The sequence below is a fragment of the Doryrhamphus excisus genome, chromosome 2 (assembly GCF_030265055.1).
Source record: "Doryrhamphus excisus isolate RoL2022-K1 chromosome 2, RoL_Dexc_1.0, whole genome shotgun sequence".
In the NCBI taxonomy this organism is placed as follows: Eukaryota; Metazoa; Chordata; class Actinopteri; order Syngnathiformes; family Syngnathidae; genus Doryrhamphus; species Doryrhamphus excisus.
The window spans coordinates 3,678,093-3,698,338 of NC_080467.1; the positions used below are offsets into that span (position 1 = coordinate 3,678,093).

The 20,246-nt window shown below is 39.8% G+C and overlaps 1 protein-coding gene across 1 annotated transcript in view; it reads left to right on the plus strand.

Moving 5' to 3' along the window:
* The first annotated feature begins 3,838 nt into the window (after nt 1-3,838).
* znf804a (zinc finger protein 804A) overlaps nt 3,839-20,246 on the plus strand; it is a 45,841-nt gene continuing 29,433 nt past the window's right edge. The window contains exon 1 of the mRNA XM_058064185.1: nt 3,839-4,448. Within this exon, the coding sequence (XP_057920168.1) occupies nt 4,338-4,448 (111 nt within the window). The 5' untranslated portion in view covers nt 3,839-4,337. The remainder of the gene's footprint in view (nt 4,449-20,246) is intronic.

Genomic DNA, 20,246 nt, shown 5'->3' on the forward strand with positions numbered 1-20,246 from the left:
GATTTTCTTTTCACTTCTAAAAAAGATCCCAACAATACCATCAATGGTTCTTGTATTTGGCGACGACAGAGCATGAATGCAGGTGAATCACAAGCGCACCCTTCTCTCCCCACTCACTGGATTGGATGGAGGCGTGGGTGCGCCCTACTGCGCCGAAATTGAAAAGTAAGCTAACCACACCTGGGCAGGTGTGCTTGGTCTACGAAAATAGAGCCCTAGCTTATACAAAAAAAGCGCCCCCCGTTTTGAGCACGACTCGCCATGTACAAGGCAGACCACTTCCTGGAAAGGAAAGGAAAGGAAAGCCTGCCGATTATTCAAAATAGAGCAGGAATTCTTCCACTTCAACATCGGAGGAAAGTTGCATCCCTCTTTAGCTTTTACAGACACTTCTTTGCAGACACATTCCTGCCATCGTCAATATTCCCAGCTCTAACACCCAGTATCTTCTGTCCTGCTACATCCCAGGAACAGCCAGGACGTGGTACTCCCTCCCTATTGCAACAATTTCGACAATATTATTCATAAATTAAATACAAATGTAGCCATTTTTGCAACATTCTTCCCCAAGAATGTCAAGGAGTGTTGAGAGAATGAGAGAACATGAGAGGAGACACAGATTATAGACAAGAAGGGACATGAAGTCAGCAGATTCCCACCTTGGTAATGGTAATGGTTTTATTTCATCATTTATTTCATCAGATTACAATTGAATGCATCCCATAATCAGTTCACAGTTCCACATGTCCAAAAGGAGTAGGAAGAAGCAAAGCTTATTAAATCCTACCCCTCCATCTGGTACTTTTACAATCAGTAACTGTTACATTTGTTCACTTCCTGCTTTCCTAATATAATTGAAGTTTTTTTGTTTTATTTTATTTTTGTCAGGTACCGAAGTACGAGGTCATATGACCGGTAATAATCGGTAATAATTGGTACCATAGTAACTGTTAGTAACTTACATTTGTTCACTTCCTGCTTTCCTAATATAATTAAAGTTTTTTTTTGTTTTTTTTTTGGCAGGTACCGAAGTACGAGGTCATATGACTGTACAATCGGTAATAATTGGTACCATAGTAACTGTTAGTAACTTACATTTGTTCACTTCCTGCTTTCCTAATATAATTGAAGTTTTTTTTGTTTTGTTTTTTATTTTATTTTTGTCAGGTACCGAAGTACGAGGTCATATGACCATACAATCGTTAATAATTGGTACCATAGTAACTGTTAGTAACTTACGTTTGTTCACTTCCTGCTTTCCTAATATAATTTAAGTTTTGTTTTGTTTTTTTTTTGGCAGGTACCGAAGTACGAGGTCATATGACTGTACAATCGGTAATAATTGGTACCATAGTAACTGTTAGTAACTTACATTTGTTCACTTCCTGCTTTCCTAATATAATTAAATTTAAATTTAATAATTTACTTTAAGTTTAATTTAATTTAAAAGGCAGGTTTTTAAGAGTGTCAGGCACATTTAAATGCAACAAGCAACCACTATTTAATATAAGCATCTGAACCAGCATGTCCATTTTTGTATTCATTGTCCCATCAAATTGAAGATGTCAAATTGACGGCAGCTGAAATAATATAATAATTAATAAAATATCCTACATCCCGATTTTAACAACCAACCAATGTTATTTTAATCTTTGTTTTGCGGCTTATTTGCTCATTTGTATACTAGCAGTGATTTTCTTTTCATAGTACATTTGTTCACTTCCTGCTTTCCTAATATCATTAAATTTAAATTTAATAATTTACTTTAAGTTTATTTTAATTTAAAAAAAATATTAATTTCTTTTAGTTTTTTAAACTTTTTAAAATGTTTTAAAAACGACTGAACACTTCAAAGCAGCCAATGAGAAAGTGGCAGGAAGATGTGACGACGGGAAGTTGGGTGAATACGTCGGTTTGAGCGCCGGAGTGCCCGCAGTGATTCCTTATTGGGTCTTGGTGCGTCTTCCAACATGTACTGGTGTCTGCTCTTCAACCGAAAGGTTGGACATTCCCTGAGCAGGAAGTCACAGACAGGATGCAGATACTTTACTCTCTGTCTCCATGCATCCGCCGTGCAGACAGGACGTGAAGGTCAGCAGAGGTCATCCATAGAAAGAGCACGGGGGGGATGAGATGCACGCTGCGTCTGCCCGATGCCAGCCTGTGGACTCACACTGAGATGGCAAATAAGCAGCAGGGGGCCAGTAAAAGCATGTAAACGCTCCAAATCCTGAAAAGAGACAACAAGTCATCCAGCTCCTAAAGGAGTTGGACTTCAGGAGATATGACTCGTGTATCTTCTTGTTTTATTTCGAGTCTCAGTAGTCATCTTAAATGTACTGTAATACCTTCTGCAAACTTTCATATCATCATCTTTTCGTTTATTTGGCACTGAAATGAAAATACTGTGGATTTTAGTCGCTATTTCTCACAGGAAGTGATATAAATAGAAATAAGGTAATAATACCTAAAAATGTCATCCAATACTTCTCTACAAGAGAGGAGAAATATGATCTCAGGGAAGAAGTACATTTGAAACACTTCTATGCTAGGACTACGTTGGCGTTAGCATAGCATTTCAGTATGTGGAATCAAACTATGGGATGGATTGAGTAAGGAAGTCAAACAATGCACAACGATGAGCCAATTCAAGAAACAATACAAGCAGTTGATGCTAAATACAAGGATGAAGAGTCTTGAACCAGTCATGATGTGCTATATACGTATATCACTATATTGACACTTACTATGTAGCCAAATGTGGCCCGCAGGACACTAGTTTGAGGCCCCCGCCTTGATATGAAAGTTTAATGTTAGTGTGGCCCGCGCAAGTTTGATATGGATGTTGTATGGTATCATGTACCCAGAAAAAATGATTACGTTTGATTAATGTTCATGTTAAAGGTTAAATAACTGTTAATAGTTATCCTCCCTATCCGTGTGGAAGTGGTAAGTTTTTGGCTATTTAAGTTGAAAGGAAATAACTTGAAGGCTACCGTTTAGGTCGCTAGCTCTCTAGTTTGCGAGTTAGCATGTGTCTCAAGACCCTGCAGTTGCGCAATATGTTGTAAATAAAAAAAGTATAAATGTGACTATAGTCGTGTTTTGTCATGTCTACAGGGCTCTAATAATGCTTTGTTCATTTTAATCTGAAAAAAATCATTTGTCTACCCACCAACTATATGTGGTTTCTTGAGTTTTTATTATTTGGTGTATTATTATTATTACTATTATATTTATTACTGATTGATTGATTTTCTTTATTCTCAATTTGTTTATTTATTTTTCATCTTATTTTGTGTAGAAAAATAAAAATTAAGATATTTGAGAACAGTGGAATGTTTTATCAGAGCTTTTTTTGTAGAAAATCTGAACCAAAGCAAAGTTTTTTTTTATTTTTTTGTTTTTAATAAATGCGGTTTTTTGAGGGGGGTTTTGGGAAAACCTGATGCGGCCCAGTCTCACCCAGACCCAAGCTCCAGTGGCCCCCAAGTAAATTGAGTTTGAGACCCCTGGTATAGAAATACATAAAGTATGTGTAGTATACCAAACGTAGTATCCAAGTATACTAAAGATTGGAGGATGCCCAGTGGGATTCATTGTGGTCATCTGCATACCTTTGTTATTTTCTATTGAATATCTTTTAAGGATGACTTTTTTTTAAATGGAGCATGAATGAGTTGATGAGATGACCGCAAGGCTTCCATGCGCTCCTCTTCCCACCAGCAGATGGAGCTTGGCTTCTTCGGTGATGGAGGAGGAGGAGGAGGAGGACGGCGGCGAGCCGGAGATGATTAAAGAGGGAAGCGAGGCAGCGAGGGGAAGGGATGGAGGGAGAGCAAGGAGAGGCAGAGCAAGCGTCAGCACTGAAAAGGGCAGATGGTAACCGCGGGTAACTGAAGAGCAAAGCACTCCGCTGGCAGCCGAGCAAAAGATCAGCAGAGCGGGAGAGGACGGAAGGAAGGAAGGAAGGAAGGATGGAGGGAGGAGAGAACACATGCATCTGAGAGGGATCCGACGGGATCCACCACCAGAACTGCTGAAGCCACGCTGACTGGAGATGGGAGAAGTCTAGAGGAGCAACCGGAGGAACATCAAGATTTGAGTGATGGTGGACACAACATTGTGGACGCATCCTGACACAGAAAGAAGAATATTTTGAACAAAAGAATAAGACATGAAATGTTTCAGGAAGACGCAGAACCCGAAGAGAAGTTCAAGAACTTGAAGAAACCCAAACATAGCAGCACTTTTTTCTTGTTTTTTAGGACAATAATCACCGAGAAGACCTTCTGATAAGTCCACAAAGATATGTCCAGGTGTGTGAGGAGCATCCAATGGCGTGCTACTACATTGTCATCAGTTCCACCCACCTGCGTGACGGACAGCTGAGGAGCATCAAAGGAGTCTTCAGGGGACCAATCGGAGCCAGTGGACCAAAAAACACCGTAAGACCTCGTCTGAATCTTTCAAAGTCATTTCATTGATCTAAGTCATGTCTTTCTATGCTCAAAGTGGCGGCAAGTCTTTAGGTCCCAATCAGGATCACTTAGAAGACCCCTACCCCCCAACCACCCGAACCCCCCACCCCCGTGTGATGTGATTGTCAGCTCTTTAATCCGAGTGTTTGCAGAGTTAATGAATTGCCGCTTCCATTTGCTTCATTGACTTGAGGCAGATGGGATGGGGGCAGGGGGGGAGGGCGGCTCGGGGGCTGGCTCGCCCCAGCATGGCTCAGCATCACGGTACCCGGTTCCCGTTGCGTCGGGTCAGAGAGCTTTTGTTGCCGTGCTTAGTTTTTATAAGTTTTTTTATTTTTATTTTTTAATCAGGGTTAAGATGGCTTAACTTCTTTTTACGCTTGTGTGACGTGTGACGTGTTTCCATGGTTACCTCTTGACTCCCAATCAATGAGCATTAGTCAAAGATATTTATGGCCACTTAGTCACAGTCGCTTTCATGACGCATACTCGACCAATACTTCTATTCCATGTTTAGCGCTTTCTGTATGAACCGTCACAGCGCCGCCCCTTTGCATGGGGGCCCCCCGAGGTCCAATCGGGGCCTCCTTTTGCACAAGGACGTGAAAAGGACGTGCATTGCTGCTTAGACACGAAATAGGAAAGAAAAAGTCTTGACGCAGGGCGTTTTCTTTGCCACGGTCATCACCGTAGGGAGTGGAAAGGTCACAGTCGCCCTTCTGGTGTAATGGTCCAGCTGCTGCCTTGGAATTTTTTTAATTTTTTTTCTTTTTCATTTATTTTTCTTACTCCAAATCATATATCTAACTCAGTGGTGGGCAAATGTTTTGACTCGTGGGCCATATTAGGGTCTCAAACATGCGGCCCGCGGGCCAAATGTGTCCCGCAGGACACTAGTTTGAGGCCCCTCACCGCAAGAGAGAGCACCGCAAGCTACCCAGCATGCCTTGCAGTGGGAATATGCATATACATATGTATATATTTTTTTGGCATCCCATTAAAAAAATCAGGCACATTCATAACAATAAATACTTATACTTTACCATTTTACTCACATCTATTTCATTATACGGTAAAAAAATATATATGCTAATTACCCAACCATACTCGATATATCTATAGGATAAGATAGATGACATAGTAGGCATGAGTGAGTATACCGCTATCTGTAGCTGTACTTGGCGTGGGCGGGGCATAGACTGGTCTGAAATTGTCATGGATTGATGAGAAGTTGCTATATGTAGTACTACTCGGCTATATGTGTACTGTGTATTTGTGTTAAGCGATTGTAGGACTTTATTAGTTCAGGATTGACCAATTAACTTCCCAATTGTACCGTGTACTAAGTGTGTGAAAATTAATCGATATTAATCGATATTAATCGATATTAATCGATATTAATCGATATTAATCGATATTAATCGATTCGCATTTGTGCGCAATGCGAGTGCATCGGCTCATTCACTGGCTATGTATGCAATTGACGGGTGAAATCTCGATTCTTCACGATGCGTTTGTGGGTATCGGTAAAATCTGATGCAAGCGCCGTTATTATTATTAATGTTCAACTTCACCCCATACGCCGTTCCCCAAGCGCAATGAATGCACCATCATTATTATTATTTTCTATATTTAACCCACCCGCAACGTGTAAATGGTATGTTTGGAAACACTACGGAATTCGCAAAGAATGGCGGAAAGCTCGACAAAACGTCAACGTCATTTACCGCCGCCTCCCCGTCTAGTTCCTGGTCGGACACCGGAGAAAATCCAAGATTCCAGGAGCTGTTTGTCCGTCCCTGCAACAAGTGTCCTCGGTGCTGAGATTCACACCCCTACCGTGTACGTGAACTAGACACCACTCAGCTTAGCTGTGTGTGTGACTGGCCAATCACAGCATGAACAGTGAACGCATCATGAGCATTTTCTTTAAACACAAATATGTATAATGACTAAATGTATTCGTTTCATACTCGTATCCGGCAAAATGCATTATCCGTAACGAGTTTATAACGAGTATCCGGCTCATCCCTATTGGATAGATAGGTAGATAGATAAGAAAGAGAAGTTGATATAAGCATATAATAGTAGAAATAAAACAAGAGACTTTTCATATCTTCCAGGAATACAACATGAAATTGTAAGACTTGAGTGGCAAAGGAGTCACAACGTCTTTTTACCTCCATCAGCACGGGCGCCTTCTGATGAAACACCATGAAAGCATCACGTCTTTAAAAAGTCGAACAAGGAGTCTGCATGAAAGATGAACAACCCAAACGTCACAGCACACAGCCTTCTTTTCACTCTCTCCACTATTCTCACTTTCTTCAATATCGATACTCACCTTCAATGCATCATCTATACTCACCTTCAATATAGTATCATCTATACTCACCTTCTATATATCATCTATACTCACCTTCTTCAATATATCATCTATACTCACCTTCAAAATATCATCTATGCTAACCTTCATCAATATATCATCTATACTGACCTTCAGTATTTCATCTATACTCACCTTCAATACATCATCTATATTCGCCCTCTTCAATATATCATCAAAACTTGCCTTTTTCAAAATAACATCTATACTCACCTTCTTCAACGTATCTATACTCGCCTTCATCAATATATCATCTATACTCGCCTTCATTAATATATCATCTATACTCACCTTCAATATATCATCTATACTCACCTTCAATATATCATCTATACTCACCTTCATCAATGTATCATCCATACTCACCTTCTTCAATATATCATCTATACTCACCTTCATGAAGATATCATCTATACTCACCTTCAATATATCATCTATACTCATCTTCAATATACGTATCATCTATACTCACCTTCAATATATCATCTATACTCATCTTCAATATACGTATCATCTATACTCACCTTCTTTAATATATCACCTATACTCTCCTTCAATATATCAGCTATACTCGCCTTCTTCACCGTATCTATACTCGCCTTCATCAATATATCATCTATACTTGCCTTCATTAATATATCATCTATACTCACCTTCAATATATCATCTATACTCACCTTCATCAATATATCATCTATACTCGCCTTCTTCAAAATATCATCTATACTCACCTTCATCAATATCATCTATACTCACCTTCAATATATCATCTATACTCACCTTCTAAAATATATCATCTATACTCACTTTCTTCAATATATCATCTATACTCACTTTCTTCAATATATCATCTATACTCACCTTCAATATATCATCTATACTCACCTTCTAAAATATATCATCTATACTCACTTTCTTCAATATATCATCTATACTCACCTTCTAAAATATATCATCTATACTCACTTTCTTCAATATATCATCTATACTCACCTTCAATACATCATCTATACTCGCCTTCAATACATCATCTATACTCACCTTCTAAAATATATAATCTATACTCACTTTCTTCAATATATCATCTATACTCACCGTCAATACATCATCTATACTCACCTTCTTCAATATATCATCTATACTCACCTTCAATATATCATCTATACTCGCCTTCATCAATATATCATCTATACTCACCTTCAGCAATATATCATCTATACTCGCCTTCAATATATCATCTACGTATACTCGCCTTCATCAATATATCATCTATACTCACCTTCATCAGTATATCATCTATACTTGCCTTCTTCAGTATATCATCTATACTCACCTTCATCAATATATCATCTATACTCACCTTCATCAAGATATCATCTATACTCACCTTCAATATATCATCTATACTCGCCTTCATCAGTATATCATCTATACTCACCTTCAGCAATATATCATCTATACTCGCCTTCAATATATCTTCTATACTCGCCTTCATCAATATATCATCTATACTCACCTTCATCGATATATCATCTATACTCACCTTCATCAATATATCATCTATACTCACCTTCATCAGTATATCATCTATACTCACCTTCATCAATATATCATCTATACTCACCTTCATCAATATATCATCCATACTCACCTTCATCAATATATCATCTATACTCACCTTCATCAGTATATCATCTATACTCACCTTCATCAGTATATCATCTATACTTGCCTTCTTCAGTATATCATCTATACTCACCTTCATCAATATATCATCTATACTCACCTTCATCAGTATATCATCTATACTCACCTTCATCAATATATCATCTATACTCACCTTCATCAGTATATCATCTATACTTGCCTTCTTCAGTATATCATCTATACTCACCTTCATCAATATACTCACCTTCAATGTATCATCTATATGATATACCACACGGTGCCATCACAGGGTCTAGATGCGGGTCCTGGTCTATACCATATGGTGATGGCTGAGGTATAGTCCAGTGATAAACGACTTTGCTGCTGAAGGACATAAAAACTTGTGTGTCCTGACCTTCATTCCATGACATTCATGATGGCCAAATCAGAGCCTCTGCCTTTCATGCTCATCAAATGATCTTTATCCTCAAATGGAGTTAGCAAACTTGTCCCTTTGTGGACGTTAGATCTCCTTCCTGACTTCCTGATACTCTCCGAGCCAAAAATGAAAAGTTCATCACGGAGAGAATGATGAGGAAACGTGCGACCTTGCCACCGGGATATTCATTCTCCGTGCGAACAGGCGACAAGTATCACTTGATGAAAACATCGTCATTGATGAAAAGGATCACGTGACAAACGATGACGACGCTGTTCTTCATCTCGCAGCTCCAACGCTTCCAGCTGATGATCACCACTCCAACTTTTCATCAGCATCACAAATACTTTAATGTGTGTGGTTTTGTTATTTGCTTGTAGCTCGTCAAGGAATTTTTTCACACCTTTCCCAACATCAGCGAAGCCTGCTGACAGGTTGCTATGGAAACGTGATATCTCCGCGTCCTACTTGGCAGCACGAGTTGAGCCTTTTTTTTTTGTGGAAAACGTTTAAGTTTGGGAGCTGCCATGTTTCAATTTCTTGACACTGCCCGTGTAGAAGCATCTTCTCCTGCTTGGAAGACCATCACATCCGGCTTGGCAGCATCTCGTCCCTCCAAGCTACGTTGTTAGAGATGTTCCGTGTTGGGATTGGTCACATGCTGAATTGGAACGAAACAAAGAACACGTTTAGAACAGCGTTCATTAGACGCGTTTGAGTGCTTCTTTTGTGTTAATATTTGTTTTGGTCGTTTTTTTTTTTAGGATGAAAAAAAAAAAGTGAAGCCATGCACGTGACGGAACCGCTTGTGCTTCATGGATGTGTGAAACATCAGCCATGACTGAAGAGCCATCTGCTGCTGACAGCCAAGTGTGGGTGTGCAACACACAGGCGTGGACGTGGGTGCACGTGTCCTTTTGTGCTTGGCTGAACCCGTATTTATTCATTTGAGGACTACGGGGCTGCACGGTGGTCGAGTGGTTAGCGCGCAGACCTCGCAGATAGGAGACTAGGGTTCAATTCCACCGTCGGCCATCTCTGTGTGGAGTTTTCTCCGGGTACTCCGGTTTCCTCCCACATTCCAAAAACATGCTAGGCTAATTAGCCACTCCAAATTGTCCATAGGTATGAATGTGAGTGTGAATGGTTGTTTGTCTATGTGTGCCCTGTGTGGAGTTTGCATGTTCTCCCCTCTGAAAGAAGCTACTACTCTGACAGCCTCGTACCCGTTGCTAAACTTTGGAAAACAGTGGAAATGCAGCACAGGAACGCCACGATCCCGTCCATTGTTGAGGGAAACTGGTTCTGGATGTGAACTTGTGAACTCATGAACTTGAGTTACCCATCAAAACTTTCATTCATTCATTCATTTTTTACCACTTATCCTCACAAGGGTCACGGGGGGGTGCTGGAGCCTATCCCAGCTGTCTTATTCTGGAATATTATTCTAGAAATGTGACTTCAAGTGAGTACAATGTCCATATTTGCATTGCAAAGTATGTCGAGGGGCTGCACGGTGGACGAGTGGTTGGAGTGCAGGCCATTTTCTATGCCGCTTATCCTCACTACCTGGGGGTATGCTGGAGCCTATCCCAGCTGCCTTCAGGCGAAAGGCGGGATACAACCTGGACTGGTGGCCAGCCAATCACAGGGCACATATACGTAGACAAACAACCATTCACACTCACATTCATACCTATGGACAATTTGGAGTCGCTAATTAACCTAGCATGTTTTTGGAATGTGGGAGGAAACCGGAGTAAATCCGCGCATGCACGGGGAGAACATGCAAACTCCACACAGAGATGCCCGAGAGCGGAATCAAATCGTTGTGAGGCCTGCACTCCAACCACTCGACCACCGTGCAGCCCCTCAACATACTTTGCAATGCAAATATGGACATTGTACTCACTTGAAGTCACCTTGGGCGACATTTCTAGAATAATATTCCAAAATAAGACAGCTGGAATCGAACTCGGGTTTCCTAGCTGTAAGGCCTGCGTGCTAACCACTTTGAGAACTGAGAACATGAAAACTCCACATGGAGATGCCGGAGGGTGGAATCGAACTCGGGTCTCCTAGCTGTGTGGCCTGCATGTATTATACATGTACTGCATGTAAGACTATGGAATAACATATTTTGGACGTTACCATGGTAACCATGGCATTTCTTGTAGCAGCATATCGCATTGCGCAGCTGTACCTAATGAAGCGGCCAGTTATTGAGTGTGTAAAGCTGTGGCACACGTGCCTTCTAGGACTTCGCTATAGAATAGTATTATTTCAGTGTGTTTATTGTAAATGTTTGTTATGGAAAGGTTAGCGTCTCAGAAGGGGATCATTTGACTGAAGCATAAATGTCAACACACGTTAGAGCGTTCCTGTTCAAATCTAACTTTATTTAGAGTCTCTGAGGAGAGATAACACTTCCTCTGGTTTACACACACACACACACATATACACACACACACACACACACATCCTTGAAGATGATGCTTGAAGATGTTGTTAATGACTTGTGTTCAAGTCTATATTTATGTAGCTACTCCATCGCCATGGAAACTGAGCTAGCAACGTTGGAGGTGAGTGGGCGTGGACGCGACTCGGGTGAACCCTGCCAACGAAGTGGGCGGGACGGAGGGGGAGAGATGAAGAGTCGCCGAGCGGGAGAGAGAGAGAGAGGAAATGGAAGCAGATGGAGAAGAGCGAGGAAGTTTTCACACACTTCTGCTCGTTAGTCGGATGCCTCGCTAAAAACCTTTTTCCCACAAGCCCTCAACACTCGCCTTTCTTCTCTTTTCTTTTCTTTTCCCGAGTAGTTGTGGAGTCACTGACGCCTGCAGACAGGAAGTGAGAGTGTTGGAACTTGTCTGCTTTCTGTAGGGGGGGGGGTCAGCAGTACCTCATTCCTGGGCTGAGTCGGACATGAGGGTTGGGAAAATTGTGAGTGGCGTTTACTTGAGAAAACATTACATTACATGAGATGTCTGCACGGTGGACGAGTGGTTAGCGCGCAGGCCTCACAGCTAAGAGACCCGAGTTCAATCCCATCCTCGGCCATCTCTGTGTAAAGTTTGCATGGAATTTTTCTGGAATATTATTCTAGAAATGTCGCCCAAGGTGACTTCAAGTGAGTACAATGTCCATATTTGCATTGCAAAGCATGTTGAGGGGCTGCACGGTGGACGAGTGGTTGGAGTGCAGGCCTCACAACTAGGAGACCCGGGTTTGATTCCATCCTCGGGCCATCTCTGTGTAGAGTTTGCATGTTCTACCCGTCCAAGCGAGGGTTTTCTCCAGGTACTCCGGTTTCCTCCCACATTCCAAAAACATGCTAGGTTAATTAGCGACTCCAAATTGTCCATAGGTATGAATGTGAGTGTGAATGGTTGTTTGTCTATATGTGCTCTGTGATTGGCTGGCCACCAGTCCAGGGTGACCCCGCCTCTTGTCTGAAAACAGCTGGGATAGACTCCAGAACCCCCTGCAACACTTGTGAGGTACTTGTGTGTACTCTCTTTGATAGTAAATTCTACTCAAAACTACCTTTGTATTTACATAAAAACCCATATAAAAATACTTCATTTGGAGTAATATATAAGTAATATATTTACATGAGATTTGAGCTACCAACTACGGCACTATTCTAATATGGTTGTGTTGTACGGAACGTAAAAAACTGTGATTTCCAAATAACTGCAAAGCATGCTGGGTAGTCCAGCGGCATCAACAATATGAAATATCCATTCATTTATTCATTTTGTACCACTTATCCTTACGAGTGTGGCGAGGGTGCTGGAGCCTATCCCAGCTGTCTTCGGGCCATTCCATTCCAATCACAGGGCACATATAGACAAACAACCATTCACACTCACATTCATACCTATGGACAATTTGGAGTCGCTAATTAACCTAGCATGTTTTTGGAATGTGGGAGGAAATTGGAGTACCCGGAGAAAACCTGGAGAACATGCAAACTCCACACGGAAATGCCCAAGAGTGGAATCGAACTCGGGTCTCCTAGCTGTGTGGCCTGAGTGTATTTTCATAGAAATACATTGTCATGGAAGTGAAAATAAAAATCATAAAAAAAGAGGTGACATGCCCACTTATATTGGCCACGCCCAGCTCTCGCAACCATGATTAGCTATAAAGATGACGCCATGCTAAAGAATGCTATATGGGTCATGGATTCGGTGCGCTGTTACAAGCAGAACCATACATTCATTTTCTATGCCGCTTTCTATCCTCACTACGTGGGGGTATGCTGGAGCCTATCCCAGCTGCCTTCAGGCAAAAGGCGGGATACAACCTGGACTGGTCTTCCTAGCCAATCACAGGGCACATATAGACAAACAACCATTCACACTCACATTCATACCTATGGACAATTTGGAGTCGCTAATAAACCTAGCATGTTTTTGGAATGTGGGAGGAAACCGCAGTAAACCCGCGCATGCACGGGGAGAACATGCAAACTCCACACGGAGATATCCGAGGGTGAAATTGAACTCGGGTCTCTTAGCTGCGAGGCCTGCACGCCAATCACTCCACCACCGTGCAGCCCCTCAACATACTTTGCAATGCAAATATGGACATTGTACTCATTTGAGGTCACCTTGGGCCACATTTCTAGAATAATATTCCAGAATAAGACAGCTGGGATAGGCTCCAGCACCCCATGTGACCTTTGTGAGGATAAGCGGTAGAAAATGAACGAATGAATGAGAGTTTTGGTGGGTAACTCAGGTTCATGAGTTCACAAATTCACATCCAGAACCAGTTTTCCGTCAACAATGGACAGGGATCGTGGCGTTCCTGTGCTGCATTTCCACAGAGGCAGAGGTCAGAGTAGTCGCTTCTTTCAGCACAGCGCCCTCTGCTGGATGCTGGAGAAGATGAAGTCATCATCAGGGCAAGGCTGGCTGTGTTTTGCCCGGCGGCCATGATTGTAAAACATTTTGTGTGTTTATTTCCATTTCCCTTCAGGACTTTTATTTCCACCAAGACTTCATAACTCCCCCCCCCCACCCCTTCTGCTTTTGCCAGCTCCTCCTCATCCTCCTCCTCAATTGGCTTCTCATTCTTTCACTGCTTACACCCGCCCCCCCGGCCCCCACCACCACCCCCAGCCCTCTTCATTCTCAGTTTAGTGAGCAGTAAAAGGATGGAGCAAATAATCATAAAGACAACAACTGCCCAGCGATTAGAAACTCATCTCCATCTGGATAACACACACACACACACACACACACACACACAAGTGAAGAGGAAGTGAAAGAGCACGCCGTGTGAGACTATTGGCTCTTGTCATTGTGTGAAGAAGGTGTCCCCTTCTTCACAGCTTTTTTCCTCTCTCTCAGTAGGGGCACACACACCCTTGGTGGGGTGGGGGGGGTGTGGGGGGCATGCAAACAGTACAAGCATCACGTTGGTGTGAACATTCTGCTCTTAGCGTTTTAGCAACCTATAAAGTAGCTCCTGGTGCACAGCAGATACCGACACGCCATCACGCCGACACGCCGTCGGCAAAATGGAGATTTTTTTTTTAGATGTTGGCTCCTTGGCTTTTGTGTCCTCCTGGAGGAAGAGGAGGAAGAGGAGGGCGCCGTGTTGTGTCAGCGTGCTTCTAATGACACCGCAGACCAGGAGATAGCATTGATCAGCGTGACCCCTCTCTCTCCGGATCAATACAAATGATCCCATCTAGATAACCTTAGACACAATCAATAACACTCTGTCTGGCTTTCTATCGCTACGTGTGTGTGTGCTTGAGCTTGCTTCTATATATAAATATATAAATATAATATATAATATATCATATATAAATATATAAATATATAAATATATAAATATATAAATATATAAATATATAAATATATAAATATATAAATATATAAATATATAAATATATAAATATATAAATATATAAACATATATATATATATATATATATACATATACACATATACGTATATATGAACAATTGTAATAAATTAATTACAGATTTTTAACTAATTAATCATGATTAGGAGCTGCACGGCGGTTGAGTGGTTAGCACGCAGACTTCACAGCTAGGAGACCCGAGTTCAATCCCGAGTCATATCACCTCAGACTTCGGTACGTGACAAAAAATAAAATTTAATTTTTTTTTAAAAAACAAAAAAAAATTATGAAAATTGATCAAAACAATTAAATTTAAATTACATTTAAATTACATTTAAATTACATTTGAAGTTTTAATTTTAAATTTTTAAATTTTTAAATTTTTAAATTTTTAAATTTTTAAATTTTTAAATTTTTAAATTTTTAAATTTTTAAATTTTTAAATTTTTAAATTTTTAAATTTTTACATTTTTACATTTTTACATTTTTTACATTTTTACATTTTTACATTTTTACATTTTTACATTTTTACATTTTTACATTTTTACATTTTTTTTTATTTTTTAATTTTAATTTTAATTTTAATTTTAATTTTAATTTTAATTTTAATTTTAATTTTAATTTTAATTTTAATTTTAATTTTAATTTTAATTATTTAATTATTTAATTATTTATTTATTTATTTATTTATTTATTTATTTATTTATTTATTTATTTATTTATTTATTTATTTATTTATTTTAATTTAACTTAAATTATATTAGGAAAGCAGGAAGTGAACAAATGTAACAGTTACTGATTGTAAAAGTACCAGATGGAGGGGTAGGATTTAATAAGCTTTGCTTCTTCCTACTCCTTTTGGACATGTGGAACTGTGAACTGATTATGGGATGCATTCAATTGTAATCTGATGCATGTTCAAATGAAATAAAACCATTACCATTTCATTGTGGTGGTTAACACAACCACCTCCCATACTGTATAGTATATATTATATAGGATGGTATATAGGATGTGTTACAATATATGCAGTACAGTGTATATGCAGATGTGTGTGTGTGTGTGTGTGTGTGTCAGGGATGCTTTGTGGCACCTTAAGGTCAGCCAAGGTGAGATGTAATGGAACTCTGACCAGATCCAATCTGGGACCACTTGTGGCAAAATGAATTGGCTTCACACAATGTGTGTGTGTGTGAGTGTGTGTGTGTGTGTGTGTACCTAAAGGCCATGCTTGCTGTGGAAAAACTAATCTAATTCTGACAGATTGACGCAGACAAAAGGCCACACTTATTTAAGAGAAGCAGCGAGCCAGAGAAAGAGAAGAAACAAACAGGCTTCTGGTGTCGCCGACTTTCAGTGCTGCAACGATGGAGCAGGCGATGGACGGGTGTCAAACCGCATGACGTTTGGCTGTGAATGACGTACTTGAATGCAGCCGATGTGTATTTAGTAAAATAATACAACTTCCACGTCCTCCCGGTACTTTTTTCTATCAATAAAATAAATGTATACACAGAAAATTCATACATAATCTTTTTTGGAGTTGAAAATTTCCAAAAGTTACGTACTGTGTATTCAATGAGTTATGAAGGAAAATCCATTTTATTGCACGGGGGGGTTCGGACTCTTCATACCGAGTGCCACATATGGCCCATTGAAACTCATGTAGCCTAATTCCTAATATGAATAAACCAATGAGGCTGCACGGTGGTCGAGTGGTTAGCGCGCAGAACTCACAGCAAGGAGACCAGGGTTCAATTCCACCCTCGGCCATCTCTGTGTGGAGTTTGCATGTTCTCCCCATGCATGCGTGGGTTTTCTCCGGGTACTCTGGTTTCCTCCAACATTCCAAAAATTTTAATTTTAATTTTAATTTTAATTTTAATTTTAATTTTAATTTTAATTTTAATTTTAATTTTAATTTTAATTTTAATTTTAATTTAATTTAATTTAATTTAATTTAATTTAATTTAATTTAATTTAATTTAATTTAATTTAATTTAATTTAATTTAATTTAATTTAATTTTAATTTTAATTAGGGGAGGGGGGGTTCGGACGCTTCATACCGAGGGCCACATATGGCCCATTGAAACTCATGTAGCCTAATTCCTGTAAATTCGAGTGGTTAGCGCGCAGAACTCACAGCTAGGAGACCAGGGTTCAATTCCACTTTCGGGGCATCTCCGTGTGGAGTTTGCATGTTCTCCCCGTGCATGCGTGGGTTTTCTCCGGGTACTCCGGTTTCCTCCCACATTCCAAAAACATGCTAGGTCAGGGGTGGGCAAACTTTTTGACTCGCGGGCCGCATTGATATAACAAAATTTCCGGGGGGGGGGGGGGGGGGGCAGATTATATATTTTACATGTAACAGTCCACCTGGTATTATTGTATCTGTAAAATTGTCATGCAATCTGCTATTATTATTTATTATTTATATTTAAATATTTGTAATATAATAAAATATTATAATAATTAAAATAAAATTAAAATAATAATTATTATTTAAATTTTTATTATTATTATGTGCTTGTGTCTCTTTTTTCAGGAGCACGTTGTAAACAACAGACCATGTCAAACAACGAAATTGATACAACCATCAAAAGGTTGGCTCAGGCCATGATGCCAGGTTGTATGTTGAGTTTAAATTAAATACTTTTGAAAGATTGGGCGGGCCGTATTCAAACACTTGGCGGGCCGGATGTGGCCCCCGGGCCGTAGTTTGCCCACCCCTGTGCTAGGTTAATTAGCGACTCCAAATTGTCCATAGGTATGAATGTGAGTGTGAATGGTTGTTTGTCTATATGTGCCCTGTGATTGGCCAGCGACCAGTCCAGGGTGTACCCCGCCTCTTGCCCGAAGACAGCTGGGATAGGCTCCAGCACCCCCATGACCCTCGTGAGGATAAGCGGTAGAAAATGAATGAATGAATAAACCAATGAATGGACGTTATTGTTAATTATTTTTACATTTCCTTTTCATTATCAAACTGTCTTTGGCCCCATGGAGGGTTATTTATCAGCCATATTCAATAAAACAAGCAGGCGTGCTTCCATTGTGCGGAATAAAAAGTACATTTGGGATGTACGAATACTGAGTGGAGTATTCTATTTCGGGAAGGGTCTTGATCTTAAAATGTTTTTTTTTTTGGATGCATTTTGGATGCATCTTCCTGTGTCTTAGCACGCTGTCATGTGACTAGTGTGTGTGTGTGTGTTTGTGTATTGAATGTCTTGTTCAGTGCGGGCTTGTGTGGGGTTGTTCAAATGTGTATCAAGTGTGGACGTGTGTGTGTTTTTTTCACTATCTGATTGTGTTTCTTGTTCTGCGTGTGTGTGTGCGTGTGCATGTGTGTGTGTGTGTGTGTGTCGAGACAGAGATAACATTGTTCACACAAAAATCTATCAGCTCCAACAGGATTGCTTTTCCCTGGCTGTGCTTCTTCTGTTTCATTCTTGTTTTCACACACACACACACACACACACACACACACACACACACACACACACACACACACACACACACACACACACACACACACACACACACACTTACCCCCACACCCCCCTCAAACACACACGTGTTTAATCCCCACCCTTGGCTACTTCTACCACCACATTCTTCTCCTTGGGTTTTCCCTGCCAGAACATCAGAACATCATAATAACATAATAACACAGAGTTTAGCAGCTGTCCCACACACTCAGTGTGTGTAGGTGTGTGTGTTTGTGTGTGTGTGTGAGCTAAACGACCCCCCCACAGAGAGTGAAATGATATGAAGAGGGCACAAAGGTTGGAGCAGAGAGCCAAGTTGAGAGATGGGAGACTTGGATGAGAAGACATGAGGAAGTTGTGGAGGGAAGGGGTGAGGAGGGGGGAGTATGGGGGGGGGGGGTAGAAATGAGTGATGAAAGCAAGGAGGAGTAAAAAGAGATGTGAGGGGAGAAATTAGTTACGGCGAGAGCGCAGACGGGAGACATGAAGGATGGAGGTCAGGTTGCACGTTAGATTTGTCACTTCTAATATGCTATGGTCCTGAACATGACGCCTTGCTGGTGGAGGGATTTTGGGGGGGGGGCGGGGGTGGGGGGGGGTGGGGTGCCGCCGCCGCCGCCGCCGTCGCAGTCGCAAAAAGATGCTTTTAAAAATGCATAGATGAGTGAAGGTGAGGTTAGAACGAGACACCCTCCCTCAGATTTACAGCCCCCCCCCCCGCCCCCCCCCCCCCTCGCTATATCACTCTATCACAGTTTCTCACCAATTAATTCATTAATAAATGATCATCGTTTCATGGCCGTTAGTCGAAAATATCGAAAAGTCGCTAAGCAACAGTCATTCATGAATGTACCTTATTAAAATCCTCTGCTGCTTTTACAATCTGTTATTGTTACATTTGTTCACTTCCTGTATTCCTGTGTGTATAAGCAAAGGATTTAAACTCCTACCCTCCATCTGTTACTATTTCAATACATTTATTATGGTAATGGTAATGGTTTTATTTCATTTGAATATGCATCAGATTACAATTGAATGCATCACATAATCAGTTCACAGTTCCACATGTCCAAAAGGAGTAGGAAGAAGCAAAGCTTATTAAATCCTACCCCTCCATCTGGTACTTTTACAAGCAGTAACTGTTACATTTGTTCACTTCCTGCTTTCCTAATATAATTAATTATTTTTTTTGTCATGTACCAAAGTACGAGGTCATATGACCATACAATCGGTAATAATCGGTACCATAGTAACTGTTAGTAACTTACATTTGTTCACTTCCTGCTTTCCTAATATAATTAAATTTAAATTTAATTGAATAATTTACTTTAAATTTAATTTAATAATTTTTGATGAATTTTGATAATTTTTTTTTAGTTTTTTAAGAACAGTTACAAGCAGTAGCTGTTACATTTGTTCACTTCCTGCTTTCCTAATATAATTACATTTAAATTAAATTTTATTTTAATTTAAATTCAAATTTTAATTATTTATTTGATAAATGTTTATTAATTTGTTTTTTAGTTTTTAACATTTTTTAATTTTATTTATTTTTTTCACATACTGAAGTACGAGTTGATATGAGCATCCAATGACATAATGGGTACCATAGTAATTGTCAATATAGTGATATATATAGCACATCATGACTGGTTCAAGACTCTTTATTCTTGTATTTAGCAAATTTATTTTATTTGTTAATTTATTAATTTATTTTATTAATTTTTAATTTAAAAAAAAAATACTTTTTTTTTTTAATTTTTAAATTTATTTTCATTTTTTGTTTGTTTGTTTGCATGACTCCAGTTTCCTCCCACATTCCAAAAACATGCTAGGTTAATTAGCGACTCCAAATTGTCCATAGGTATGAATGTGAGTGTGAATGGTTGTTTGTCTATATGTGCCCTGTGATTGG